At 41.7% G+C, this 14,835-nt stretch overlaps 1 protein-coding gene across 2 annotated transcripts in view; it reads left to right on the top strand.

Moving 5' to 3' along the window:
• The window catches only part of ZEB1 (zinc finger E-box binding homeobox 1), an 873,134-nt gene that overhangs the window by 563,352 nt on the left and 294,947 nt on the right, over nucleotides 1-14,835 (top strand). The window contains exon 3 of one of the 2 annotated variants that reach the window (XM_044066691.1): nucleotides 8,887-9,048. The exons of the other annotated variant lie outside the window; for it this stretch is intronic. Within the exon in view, the coding sequence (XP_043922626.1) occupies nucleotides 8,887-9,048 (162 nt within the window). The remainder of the gene's footprint in view (nucleotides 1-8,886; nucleotides 9,049-14,835) is intronic. 2 annotated transcript variants of the gene reach the window in all.

The raw sequence follows: 14,835 nt of genomic DNA on the forward strand, positions 1-14,835 counted from the left end.
TCTGCCTCATGAGTAGTCTCTCGATCCCAGTGTAACGATGAAGATCTTTTGCCGATGGGGTCAGCCTTACTGTGGTCTGTTCGTGTCTGCCATAAACCACAAATGCAGCAGTTACTTTGCCCTAATTCTCCCTCGCGGAGAGTCCCCAAGACATGATTGGCCATTGGGACTTCTGTATGCCTTTCCCCCAATTCTGCTAATTCACCAGTTTGAGGAAAAGCCCAACAGTTGAGAAGCAAAGTGATTCTGATTTCACCTTACTGGCCGCGTTAAGTCTTGTTTCCCTTTCTTTGGCCTCACCTGGCTCACTGTACCAATGGACTCTGAATCCAACTCTGGACTGGTTGTCTCACCCTCAGGGCTTGGTGCATCCCAACCTTCAACATCTCAAGCTGATGGTTTGGTTTCTCCAATTCCAGTAATTGCTAGGCAGAACAACTTGCCCTCCCAAGTGCAGAAGATACTTCTGGCTTCACATAAACCGTCCACCAGAAAAAATTTATCTAAATAAATGGAAAACGATTCTCTATTTGGACCTGTACAAACAGCATTGATCCTTTCTCGGCACCACTTAATAAGGTCTTGGAATACTTGGCCACCTTATTTCAATCAAGAGCCTCAACTACCATTAGAGTTAATCTAGCTGCCGTTTCGTATTTTCATAACTGTTTTGATGGTCATTCCTTGATGTCTCATCTTATGAGCAAAGTTTTTCTTGAAGGCGCTCAGCATTTAAAACCCCCTTTCAAAGATCCAGTAGAGTGGTGAGATTTGACTTTAGTTTTACAATACATAGTTTGTCAGCCCTTCGAGCCAGCAGCCACTTGTGACCTCAAGTTTTTAATCTTGGAAGAGCCTCTTAGTGGCTATTGCATCTGCTAGGAGAATTTCAGAGTTGCAGGCTTTTGGTGAGTCATCCTTCTATAATCTTCCACAAAGAAAGAGCATCACTCAGAGCTAACCCTTACTTCCTTCCAAAAGTTGTATCAAGAGTCCAGTATCAACCAGACCATAGACTTACTAATCTTATTTCCAAATTTTTCAAACAAAGGAGAGTATTGCTTGCATATGTTGGATGTCCACAGACCAGTTATATTTTTATTTGGACAGAACAAAATTCTCTAGAAAATCAGACCAACTATTTCTATCCTTTTCAGGTACCAGGTTGAGCAAACCTGTTTCGAAGGTCACCTTATTGAAGTGGTTAAGAGACTGCATTACCTATATATATATATATACAACCAGAATAAACTCGGACTACCAACAAAAGTTAGAGCTCATTGTACAAGATCTGTTTCCACTTCATAATCTCCAGGGGAAGGGCATCCGTTGGCTCTAGGGTGGTCAGAAGTATCCGTCCTTAGGGCTGCCCAGGATCTGAAGTAGCTGGGGGCTCTGTCCCATCAGTCAAGAATGAATGAAGATTGACAACAATCAGATAAAGAAGTTATGTTCTTACCATAACTTTCCATCTGAGTTGATCTTCATTCATTCTTGACATCCCACCCTCCTACCCCCTCCAAGAGACTCCTGGGGGTTCGGAACTAGTCCTAGGGCTGTTGATCAGACAGAGCTTCATATTTTCTTATTGGTAGGCAAACTTGATCTGATGTAATGGGAAGAGAAGCAGTATGGGTAGAGTTTAACTCAAGAGTTTTTGGCTGGCGCAAGCTTTGTATAACGGCCGAGTCGGTTCCGAGGATTCAGAACCAAACCCATTAGTCAAGAATGAATGAAGACTGACAACACAGATGGAAAGTTATGGTAAGAACATAACTTATTTTTAACCAAGTCATCAATTTGCCAGTTTTCTACCCCAAATTTGAAAATGAAGGTGAATACGTCCATCATCTTGCTGTACATAGGCAACATTTTTACCTTCACAGGACAAAGAATTTTGAAAAACTGATCAGCTATTTGTCTTTCACTAGTAAAAGGTTGGGAGGACAAGTTTCTAAAACCACACTGGCTAAATGGATAACAGATTGTATTTCCTGTGTTTATTCCTTGAAAGATATAACCTTACCAAAACAACCAAAACCACATTCAACCAAGTCAATGTCTACATCTGCAGCCTTTTGGGCTGGAGCCAATGTTGATATTTCTGCAGCTGCCACTTGATCTAATACTCATACTTTTATTGTGCATTACAAAGTAGATATTATATCTAGAAATAGAGCTGCCTTTGGGTCCACTGTGCTCTGGGAACATTCTTCCACAAGGGCCACCCAAGGTTACTGCATCTTCGGACTCTGTCCCATTCATTGAGGAATGAATGAAAATGACAACATCCGATTAAAAAAAAATCATGCACTCACCATAATATTCCATCTGTGCTTTCCATTGTCATTGTTCCTCATCTTCCCTCCCGCCTGTCCTTGACTTTGGGAGAGACCGAACGGAAGTGTCATTAGGAACCATAGTTCCTCTTTGAGGTCCTGATCTTTCAGCTGCCACTTTCCTGTCATAGCATTGCTTTATATTTAGAATTTTATTTATTTTATATAGGTTTACTATCAAAACATCGAACATTGTAACGTAAACCAGTCAAAAATGCAGTTTACATGTTTGATCTGCTGCACATTAATTAGCTGACATTGCTGAATTGAAATACTGAACATTTCTAATTTGGCAATTTTTGATGTCAACCAGGATATGCCTGCCGCAACTTACCTGTTTGCTTTCCAGCAGTACGAATGAACACAGTTCAGTACTGCACAATGAGAGAATTCCTGTTTTTGCAGGGGGGCAAGCCCCCCCTGCACCCCCAGGCCCCATGCAAACTATATATTCCAACTCTGAGATCGAACTACAGTGAGGAAAAGGATAAATTTCCTGATCTGCACTGTACTACGATCTGTATTTATAGTAGCAGACACATCAGCGAATGCACAGTGGCATTCGTTGCAACAGACACTCGGAGAATTGAAGGTCAGCAAAACTTGAATCCATCAGCTCATCATCATCTTCTTTCGGCTGTTCCTGTTAGGGGTCGCCACAGCGGATCATCTGTTTCCATTTCTTCCTGTCCTCTGCATCTTGCTCTGTCACACCAACCACCTGCATGTCCTCTCTCACCGCATCCATAAACCTTATCTTAGGCATTCCTCTTTTCTTGTTACCTGGTAGCTTCATCCTTAGCATCTTTTTCCCAATATACTCAGCACCCCTCCTCAGCACATGTCCAAACCAACGTAATCTTGCCTCTGTGGCTTTGTCTCTAAACCTTCCAACCTGGGCTGACCCTCTAATATATTTATTCCTAATCCTGTCCACCCTCGTCACACCCAGTGCAAATCTTAACATCTTTAACTCTGCCACATCCAACTCAAACTCCTGCCTTTTTGTCAATGCCACTGTTTCCAACCCATATAACATAGCTGGTCTCACTACCCTCTTGTAGGCCTTCCCTTTCACTCTTACTGGTACTCATCTGTCACAAATCACTCCTGACACTCTTCTGCACCCATTCCATCCTGCCTGTACTCTCTTCTTCACCTCTCTTCTACACTCAGCATTACTCTGAACTATTGATCCCAAGTACCTTTGCCACCTCTACTCCTTGCATCCTCACCATTCCTCTATCCTCACTGTCATTCACACACACATTTTGTCTTAGTCCTGCTGACCTTCATTCCTCTTCTCTGTAGAGCATATCTCCCATCTCTCCAAGGTTGTCTCCACCTGTTCCCTACTCTCACTACAGATCACAATGTCCTCTGCAAACATCATAATCCACGGGGACTCCTGTCTGATCTTGTCTGTCAGCCTGTCCATCACCAGTGCAAATAAGAAAGGGCTCAGAGCTGACCCTTGTTTTAATCCCACCTCCACCTTAAACACATCAGTCACTTCCACTGCAGACCTCACCGCTGTCACACTACCCTTGTACATATCCTGTACCACTCTTACATACTTCTGACGCTCCCAACTTCCTCATACAGTACCACAACTCCTCTCTAGCCACCCTGTCATATCCTTTCTCTAAGTCTACAAAAACACAATGCAACTCCTTCTGACCTTCTCTGTACTTCTCCATCAACACTGTCAGAGAAAACATCACATCTGTAGTGCTCTTTCCTGGCATGAAACCATACTCTTTCCTGGCATGAAACCATACTGCTGATCACTAATCATCATGTTCCTTCTTAACCTAGCTTCCACTACTCTTTCCCATAACTTGATAGAACTAAAGCCTTCTGAAATTCTGATCAGTTATTTCGTATGAAAAGAAAAAGGACAACCACTTTCAAAGCAGACATTTTTCACATGGCTGTACAACACTATTTCCTTTTGTTATTCCCAACATAACAATTAGTTTCTAGGCAGGATCAAGGCTCATTCTTCTGGGCCTTGATTTCTTTGGTGGCTTTTGGTGAGGGGGTGGACTTGAGATGTATTCTAGAGGCAGTAACTTGGTTCTGTGTGCCTACTTTTACAAAGCGCAACAAACTAGATTCCTTTCCCAGGTGTGTAGAGCAGGCTATGCTAGGACCATTCTGCATCCTCCTCCCAGTCACCATAAGCTATGGTATTCTACCCATGTAATTTAAGCTAGTGCAATAGTGATCTAATGATGGACTTAATACAGTTGTGTAAGGAAACTTACCATAACAGTAGATTTTCATTTTTTTTTTTTTTTTTTTTTTGCTATGGTGAGGATAGGTATTTGTTTACCTAGTATTGATCTCTCTTCAGGGCTCTAGCCTCCTCTTTCTGTTGGCATGGAAGTTTTGAAGGCCTTGATGCCCAGACCTCTGATTTTTCTTCTGCATTGCTCAAGTTGTCAAAAGTCTGGGTGTGTGGAAGGTGCCCATGAACTTTTGAAGCTGGACAGCTATTCTATCCTGGGCAAGATAATAACCCCTATATCTAAGACTACTGCTATAGTGTTTGATGCAAACATTTACTGTTATGGTAAGTTTACTTGCACAACTGTACCTTTCCTCCCTGCTTATTCTGTGATGTGCAAAGGCTAGAGGTAATGTTAATTATTATACAAGGGTAATTGGTAGCAGACAAGACTAATCATTATTTAAATAATTTAAGAATGATCACTGTCCTAACTGCAGTGACCTCAGAGTGAAAGTACGTAAGGAAGGAGGTTGTGCTGGACTTGCCTCCTTACAGAAATAGGTTCATAGGTGAATACTAGGCAGTCTGCAGACTACTATACGTTTAGCCAAATAACCAGTTGGTGATTAGAGGTGATAATCAAATTCTGTAATGTGTAAGGCAAATACCTTAGCCATTAGACTAACCCCAAATGGTCATTTTTAATTGTTGCACATGTCTACTTGAGTACACTGGAAATGTATTAATATGTTCTTACATGCAATCCAGTTACTGGTTTTGTTCTGAAATGTGTGAAATGTATTTGGAGCTTGTGCATTTCAGTATAATAGTAGACTTGTATCAAACCCTTGCAAGGTACATTTTGCAAAAAAATTGAGTCATTTCATTTCTCGTTTGGCATAACACATTTAGCGCTTAAAAATGAAAAAGTACATATTTATGGTAGCCTATAGGCAAGTATCAATACTTCACTCTGTCCCTTTAGCATGCCTTCTTCACGTCAGTCAGCATGTCATTAATTTTCTCTTCAAAAAGTATATTAGTCACTTCAGCTTCAGACAGCCTTCATAGTCATCTTGTCCCTTTACTGATATCTTCACCTCTACCCTACCATCACATCTCTTCTACTTCTGTCAGTGTCTCTAAAAGTTATCCTTGAAGAAGGAAAAGAACATACAGAAAAGGCCGCCATCATTGCAAGCTTCTGCATTCAACTAAAACAACTCCTTTTATCATCCTGGAACAGCTCTCGTCATTCTCTGGAACTTGCCTTCTTCACCCCTCTGTATTGCTGCTCAGAAGACCATCTGTCTGTTGACACCTGGAAGCTACTCCATGTAGCTTATTCTTCTCAACTCCTAAGACCACAGACCCCCTTGACATCCAGCATCACATCATCTCTCTGGGGCCCCCTCATCCATGGTCTGTTTCTAATACTTGCACATTCCTCCATTCCTGCCCCATAGCACATCTCCAGTTCAATTTTTTCATCTTTCTCCTTTTACTAGGAAGCTGTTTTGCAAGTAGCAGAACATTTGCCAATGTATTTTCATTTGACTGCCGAACCAGTTTCTTTGCCAATAGTCAATTGTCAGGTTTTGAGGAAGAGTGTAAAAAGTTGTCGGTGGTGGGGTCTTTTGGCACTTTGAATAAGTTTGTCATCTCTTTGTGTAGACATTAAATGGGGGGATGCCTCAGCAGTCTGGCAGTCTTGTCTGAATCCTACCATCCATGTTTTCTCTTCACATGATCACAAGGTTCTTTATCCTGCTTCCAGCCCCCTCCCCCATCTTAATCTTCAGATCACTTTCATTGTTTTTTTAAAATGATTTATTCATTATCTAGTACCCACTTTATCCTATTTAGGGTTGTGGGCGAGCCAAATTTGAGTTCAGCAGAGAGATGACATGAGACTAGACCTGAACCGGACAGCAGTCCATTTCAGATTGAACAGACATGCACTCTCATGCAGAAACGCGTCTCACCCAGTGCACTGTGGTGGTACCGTGAACCAACACCCTACCCCTTCAACTCTTCAAATGAAGAGCAGGAGGGAAAAAAAGCACAATAGATCCCACATGTTTGTCCTTCACCGATATAGTAAACTAGCATTTGCTAGATTTTAAAAATGTAAAAAAAAAAAAATTAACTATAAGAGCTGTAACACTCTGTGCAGGCTGGGTATAAACTGTAGCAAACAGATACTACATTTTATACCCTGCCTGCACATAGTGCTGCATCACTCTCTTTTTAGCTTAAAGAAAAAAAGTGTCATCTTTTAAACTGCAGCAAACAGCTTGTTAAAATATAGCATGCAATGACTACAGTTTAGACCACACATGGAGCACTACAGCACTTAAGTTTGACCGCAATTGCATTACCAGCATTTAAAAGCCAGTATCCCATTAAAGAAAGATTGGGATCGGCTGATCATGCCACCAGCACTTTGCGCCCAGAGCAAATTTCCCCTCTCGCCTCACCCTAGTTACACTACATCTCTCGTGCACATCACTGACACATCTGTGGGATTTTTGGAAGAGGTGATTCACCTATGGTACACATGTGGGATGTAAGAGGAAACATGAATACCCAGCAAAAACCCACACTGACACAGGGAAGACCTGTAGACTTCACACTGAAGGAGTCTCATCTATGAACTGAACCAGAGAAATCCGCAGCTGTGATGCAGCAGTGGTATTCACTCTACTACTGTTTCAGTAAGTTCTCCGAAACTATCCTTAGGAGTTTCTAGAGAATTCTGTTCAGGTCCTCTAAGCTGACTGCACAGAGTTGGTCTTCCACACACTGTGCTGGTCCAAGGATTCCACTGTTTTAATAGAACAGTTCACCTGGAAGCTGCTTGGTTTCTAAATGTAATTTTACTTCTCTTTTAACACCTCGTTAAGCAGTCAGCATTTTCCTTAAGCTGAGTTCAGCTGGACTGTCTAGACATACATATTATACTTTAAGGTCCATTATCTCCACCAATTGGTTGCTTAGCACCTCCAGTATTTGGTTGAGCTTTCCAGTAGCAGAATTCCTCAAAGATTGTCACAGTGGGTATTCTGCTTCATTTTCCTACCATGGGGCTTACAACATTTACTCCTAATGTTCCAATTTAAAGTTGACAAGAGACTGAACTCTTACTGTAGCTGTATCCATCTTGTTAAGGCTTATGAGCTCACTTCATTTGATTTGTCTTTTGGCAGTCCTCACAAAGCTCCTCTTAAAATAAAATGGATATTGCAGACACTCCATTCCCTAGTCTAAGATATAGAATTTTATTCCATCACATAGTGACTTGCTAAGTGTTAAAAGCTGTACTTAAAACCCACCTTCCTTCTAGGTCTACTTGTTCCTCCTCATGTCATTTTCAGAGTTTTTACCACATGTTCTCCTAGCAGGTTGCTTAAAGCAATCGTACCTTTGTTTTTTATGTGCTTAAATTCTTTGCATAACTTTGACTTCTGCAGCAACCTAATACTGCTACATTTATGGCTCTGTTTTTTCAAAGCCTAATTAGTAGAGGTCAAACATGTTGAATGTCCTATAGTGCTTGTATAGATCTCAGCTGGCTGTATGTTTTATAAATGTAAATGTATTATGTTCACATACTGCTTTCTATTCTCGGTATGCTTGTTATGCATAAATTATTACATTCCTTTGCACATGATCTTATTGTCAGCTATTGTTTTTTGTGACTTGTATGGCTGGAATGAGTTTATATGGAATCATTTCACTTACCTGGATCATTGGTTTACAAGTGAACAGGTAAAATGGAGATACCAGCTCTATAAACTCTCAAAGAAATGCATCTTTAGCTGACCTAATTGCAGAAGTTCATGATGTCCTTTGCTAGCTTTTTTACTCATCAGATAGGAAACCTGAGCAACATAGAACATTTCCTTTTGTTTAAAGCATGGTGGATCTTTGTTTTTGCATCCTTGTTTATTAAATGTTAATGATTGGGCTGTAGTAAGGGGGGGGGTGCTTTGCCCTCCATTTGACTTCACTTTTGTGTGCCAGGGCACATATGGTACTGCCAAGACTGATCTGTACTCAAAAACGTGTCCTGAAAGCCTATCAAGAGGAAACTAAGCCTGTGACATTGCTTTCTTGCATTAACTACGATGTGAAGACATTTCTAATTTGCTTTTGTGCTCCTCCAAGGCAACTGCAAGAAATTATTTTAAGGATTAATTTTGTCCAATCCATTCACTGATTCAGCATTTGTATGTTCTGTGGAATTTCTGTGGGTGTTTAAAATGGAAGAAGTCACGTTTTATAGACTCATTTTGCTTTGCATTTTAGTAAAAGATGACATATGTGACTCTGATGCTGAAAACGAACAAAACCATGATCCATCAGTTGACGAATTCTTGCAACAAGAGGATACCGCTGTCATTTATCCTGAAGCACCAGAGGAAGACCAACGGCAGGGAACGCCTGAAGCCAGTGGCCAAGATGAAAATGGTAAAGTAAAAAAGTGTCTTATAGACCAGATGGCTTCGTTAGATCTTCCTACTGCATTTTCCCTCATAGGCACTTCAGGATGGGTTTTTTTTGAGAGAAATCTGTGTGCTATTAAAAGAAAGCGTGTGGAAAAGAGCTGAAATATTCTGGTCAGTTTAAAGTTAGGCCTGATGGATCAAATGGGTATAGAAACAGGGTGATTATAAAATGAGGAAGGGGTTTACCCATGTTACCCGTGTCACCAAAAGAGGCATAGGTAATGTGTATCAGTTTGATCCAGAAGTGTTGGATGTAGAACAGTAATGTGTCTGGAGTTGTAGGACTGAGCACATTATAGCCAGTGACCTTTTGTTTGAAGGTTTATAAGTTCACAGGTGTTTACTAGGCAACCAACCACAAGGGCCTTTTTAAGCCTAGCCATGCATCCCAAATCTGACAAGTTCTTATACACTTGATAAGTAAGGATGGGCCTGGGAGATGAACCATTTACAGGTTGTGTTTGCATTAGAGACATAGGTGCCAAACCAGGAATGAATTTCCGGCTTCCCATCCAATTGTCCAAGTGGTACTTGAATTGGGTTAGGGAAGAACTCTGCTTCACATGGATGGGGAGCCTGTTCCATAGACGGGGCAATCTCTAGGATACATACCTATCTCTCCAGCAGGTCCTGTTTATATCACAGGCAAGGTTTAAGTCTTCAGAATGGGTAATTCTAGTACTGTTTGTTTTGTGGATATGCAGGAGGTCCATCAGAGTGGGGTCTGACAATGCCCTGTATGCCAGGCCTAGATCTCCCCTCAAAAGCCTATAGGAGACAGACTACAGGGATAGGTCCTTGAGGTGGTCTGCATAGGACATATGCCCTGTATTCTTTTACTGAGGAACCTCTGTGGACGTTCCAGTAGTTGGATATGCCTGGTTAGGTACATACCAAAGGGGGCATTATACTCAATGATAGGTCCGATGAATGCTGAATACAGTGGAACAATGACTTCCTTGGACTTAGATGCCATACCTTTGTTTATAAGTTGTGCAACATAGAATGATTTCCTCACCACTGTAGACACATGATGATCAAAGGCTAGATTACTATTTATGTCCCTAAGTCCCTGACTACTGGGTCAGCTCTTAAGGGGTGTGTTGTCAATACGATAGTTCCCAAGGATAGATGACTTCCCAAAGGATTATGCATTTCTTGGCATTTAGTTTTAGTCCATGGTTCTGACACCAGTTGTTTTTCTGTCAGCCTCTCGTGGAGAACATTTGTCTGGGTGTAAGATTCAGTGACCGCTCCTAATTTGCAATTATCTGCAAATTTAGTCAGCCAGAGACCACTGACATTGGTCTTGACTTCTGAGAAGTAAATGCCAAAAAGGAGCGGTCCAAGGACTGATCTCTGAGGGACCCCACTTGTGACTGGCCTCTTTGTAGAGGTGGACTCCCCAATTCCAACTTCCTGAGTCCTGTCTGTGAGATAGTTGGCTGTCCACCAGCGGACATATGGGTTTGTACCTAACTTATTGAGCTTGTCAACAATGCCCGAGTGGGGTATTGTGTCAAATGCCTTGGTCAGGTCAAGGTAGGGCAGTGTGAACGATTTTGCCCTCATCCATTGCTTTGGTGACCTTCTCAAAGAAGTCCACCAGGTTTGAGTAAGCATAATCCGCCCTTGACAAAACCAGACTGGGTTGGGTCCAGTGTTTGGAGGTATACTATAATTGATCATCTCCATGATAATTCTTTCCATGGCTTTACATACAAGACTAGTGAGACTTCTGGGTCTGTAGTCTCCAGGGTCTATAGGTGGCCAACCTTTGAGCAGAGGGATGACTGCTGCCTTTCTCCATTCATGAGGCACAAAGCCCGTTTGGAGGCTACAGTTAAATAGTAATTCCAGAGGCCCTGTTAGGTCATGTTTCATGCTATTTAGAAGGCATCCTGGGATATTGCCTGGGCCCATTCATGCAGTGTTTATGGCCTTAGAGAGAGCATTAAGGACCTGTTCCCTAGTGATAGTAGGGGGAGTTATATTTGATATTTCCTGTGGGAAGGTTGAGGGGGAAAGGAGTAAAGTTGGAACTGAATTTATCAGCCAGGAAGTTTGCTAGATTTCTGGCTCAGTATAGGTGACTGTGTTTACAATGAACTCTGCACACAATTGTGTATTACCTTTGAGGTTACAGACATAGCTACACAATGCTTTGTGGTTGTCCTTAGCCTCAGATTTGGCTTTGGTAGACTATTTGTTCTCCGAGTTTTGTTTAATTTGATGAGAGTGCTTTTTTATCCTGATGGGTGCTATACTTCCTAATTTGTGCCATGATTTTCTTCCTCCTGTTATACAAAGATTGATTTTGTGATTCCGCCAGGGTGGCTTGTTTTTTGAGTTAGTTCTATAATACTTCCTGGTGGATACAGCTGCCTCTCTACAGCTATTAACATGCTTGTACAGGGGTTCTGTCAACAGTTTTGCATAGGCAGAAGTGTTCTCAAGGTTTATAGGGTCTTGAAATTTTGCCAGGTTCTCACTTAATAGCAGGAGGTTAGCCTCATAATAGTTCCTGAATATTCTCGGTTGAGCTGGGCGTCCAGGTTTTATTTTTACTTCAAAGGAGACCATTTTGTGGTCTAACCTTAACAGGGAAGGCATTACAGTAGATGGTGTGTAGCATTCTCCCATATTAGTGAGGACCAGATTCTGTATGGTTGCACCCCTGGTTGATGTATTGACTATGTGGTCCAGGGAGTTTGTTTACAAAATCCAGGAATCTCTCCATGTATGTTTGATGTAGGATAGGATAGGTGCCGACTTAGGAAGTGCTACCTGAAATCTGGTGCAGTACAGAGCAAATGCAAATGAGTGTTCCTGAGGAGTTAACATGACGATAGAAATTCAACAGAAGCTGAAATACAAAGGATTTGTTTGTTGTTTTAGAGCTTATTTGTTGGAATGTGCCTTGATGTAGGGCAAAGTGTCCATAAACATTCTTGCTTTAAAAATGGATGGGTAAAAATTGTAGTACGAGTGTTGATATGGTGCAGCAGGCATGGGACCCTAGTCCATTACTGTGCTTGAACATCTGTACAGTTAAATGACTTATTCTGAGTAAACTCATTGCGCTTGTCAGAGCTGCATCATGGCAATCTGGTGTCCAGGGTAGCATACCTGCTGTGCTCATCCTCGGTGCAGAATTTTAAATTCCTTCCCAAGAAGTGATTTTGTTGAAATTGTGTCAGAACCCAATAGCATATTTGTGTGTTTTTTTTTTTTTTTTTTGGGGGGGGGGGGGGGTCGTCACAGGTGACATTTTGAAAATGTGATCCAAAATCTAAACAAACATTAGTCCCAAATGCTTGTGGGTATATACCTCTTTCTGCCTACCCCAACATCTCTTCATGTGAGTTAATGGGACTTGCACCATTTCATTCTCCTCCTGAAATTCATCATCGGAAATGTTGGTGTTCAGTGCCAAAAATAGCATATCCCTTCCCGTTGATTTGTGTATCTACCAAGTCTTAGCTAAAGATGGTTGTGCCGTAGGTCAACTGGTGCCCTTGGCAAAAGGGCTCCATGGCGCCCCCCCCCACCACACTACCTGGTGCCCCTACTAGAGTGGCGCCCTAGTTTGCCTATGCCTAAGGCCGGCTATGGTTGTGGGCACTGCATTTACTTGCTGGGCCACATTACAAACTGAGTTTTTGTTGCCAATTCTAGTCTTCAAGCTGTTTAAGTGACAGAGGCATTAAGTATATTGAACTCTAACTCATTGGGGCTGTAAAGTTATGCCAAAGAATCCATCGAAGATTACCATGTGTGAAGCAAACAAGCCTAAAGTAAGGGATCTTGAGAACCAGGCCTGCTCTTCTTTGCCTAGCTTCTTCTCCATCTTCTGTGGTCATACTTTCCTTTGCTGGTGCTTCTTGCTCTTGTAATAAGAGGTTTACCACCAACTGTATGCATCTGTGGTACATAGGAAGTTAAGAAGCAGGATACTTCCGTGGCACTCCTCTTGCAATTGAGATTTGGGATTGACTGATATTCTTTCCTCACTGGTGACCGATAAACAAGGTCCCTTAGGCTTTACATCTGTGAAGAATTATTGGCTCCTTGTGCATCTCCTTGGGTAATTGATTTTGGACTTGCCTGTATTTACTGTGGGCCTTTTGAATTTTGTCTGTTTTAGTGGATGGAGTTGGATACCGCAGATGTTGCTGATTTGGTTTGCAGTGATAGTGTAGTTTTCTTTGCATCTAGTGCAGAACCTGATGCTGGTTCATTCAGCCTGCACAGCAGTTTCCGAGTGCCTCTCTATCTAATGTACACCTAGCAGATTTCTTTCCACTCTCCTGTCAAGCAAACGGGGAGCTTTCAAGAAAAGAAGTTTTTCAGTTTCACCATCATAATATCAGGAATATGAGGGCCCCCTTGTCTCAGACAAATAAGTACATTTTTTTCTTATTGATCCTATTTCCTTCAAGGAACCCTCTTTTTGGGGAGACCCTGAGGGTGATGGTCTATTTCGTAGTGACTGTCTTATTCTTGCTGTCCTGAAAAATGCCTCCATGTTTATTTAGAACAAACCAGATTATCTTTCCTGTGAAGCTTGGAGCAGGTAGAAATGGATGAAATGGGCTATAATGTTATGCTCCAGGCTGTGCATGTCATATCAAGTACCAGTCTCTGTTTAAGTAAACAGCAGGAGTTTTAAGCAAAACTGTTAACTTTCATATATTGATTTGCTGCCCTGTAAGATTTCCGAACCTTGAGCCTTGGGGAATGCTTTTCTCCTCCTCATACTTTTTCACTGCTGATTCAGTGTGCCTTCCATTAAGCAAGGAAAAGTAAAGAAGTGATACATAAGCTGTGGCCAAACAAATTTGATTAATTTGTTGTTTTTCATTAATGAATACCTGGCTCATCTGGGCTGCAAATCCTAAAATTAATGATACTGATATGTAACAGAGATGATTCTGGATTTAGATGCACATTTTTTGAGAGCTTTACCAGCTATATACTTAAAATTAATCAATACTAGTGGTTTTAACTCTTGGAAAAAAATCTGTACACATCAGTAGGATGGTTTAAAATGCAGTTTCAGCCATACAAATCCAAGCTTGAAATGCCATTTTAAGATGCTGCATATCCAGGCTCTTTGATTCTCTGGAAGCAGCTACAAATACTCTCAAGTGCTCAAGAGGACCTGAAAACTAAACCGATCAGTCCAAAAATCACATGATATGCTTTCACTTTAGTTATCAGAGACAGTGAAGTGTTTTTTATAAATATTTTCTGTAGGTTATAAAATGCCTTCCCAGCTATAAGCACAGGCTGGGTGTAATACATCGATGGATAACTAGAGATTTTCAGTTTTGTCAGTAGGGGGCAGTAGGAGGTGGTTGTCTGTCCCAAAAGGTTATGCAGGTGTGTTAACTGCATCCAGAGCCATCCAAGTTAAGAAAATAAATATTTTTTTGATTAATTGCACTTGTATTTGCTTTGTACAGTGATCACTACTGATGTTCATCGTGTTACCCTGCTGCAATCATCACACTTGGGTTATCCTGCCGTCAGGCGGTCACGCAGTCGGCCCGAATTCCAAAGTCTTGGTCCGGCGTCGGTTGCTGTCGCTTCTTCCCTGACGTCAGTGCATCAGGGGTATATAAGAGGCATCCGACGCCATTTTCTTCAGTCTTTCTTGCCGCGCGGTGCCAGAAGCAGTTCACAAGTGCCAGTCGGCCGACACCTGAGATTTTCGATTTGAATTTCAGTCCGAAGTCTTCAATAA

The sequence above is a fragment of the Protopterus annectens genome, chromosome 3.part1, assembly GCF_019279795.1.
Source record: "Protopterus annectens isolate FY-2018-M chromosome 3.part1, PAN1.0, whole genome shotgun sequence".
In the NCBI taxonomy this organism is placed as follows: domain Eukaryota; kingdom Metazoa; phylum Chordata; order Ceratodontiformes; family Protopteridae; genus Protopterus; species Protopterus annectens.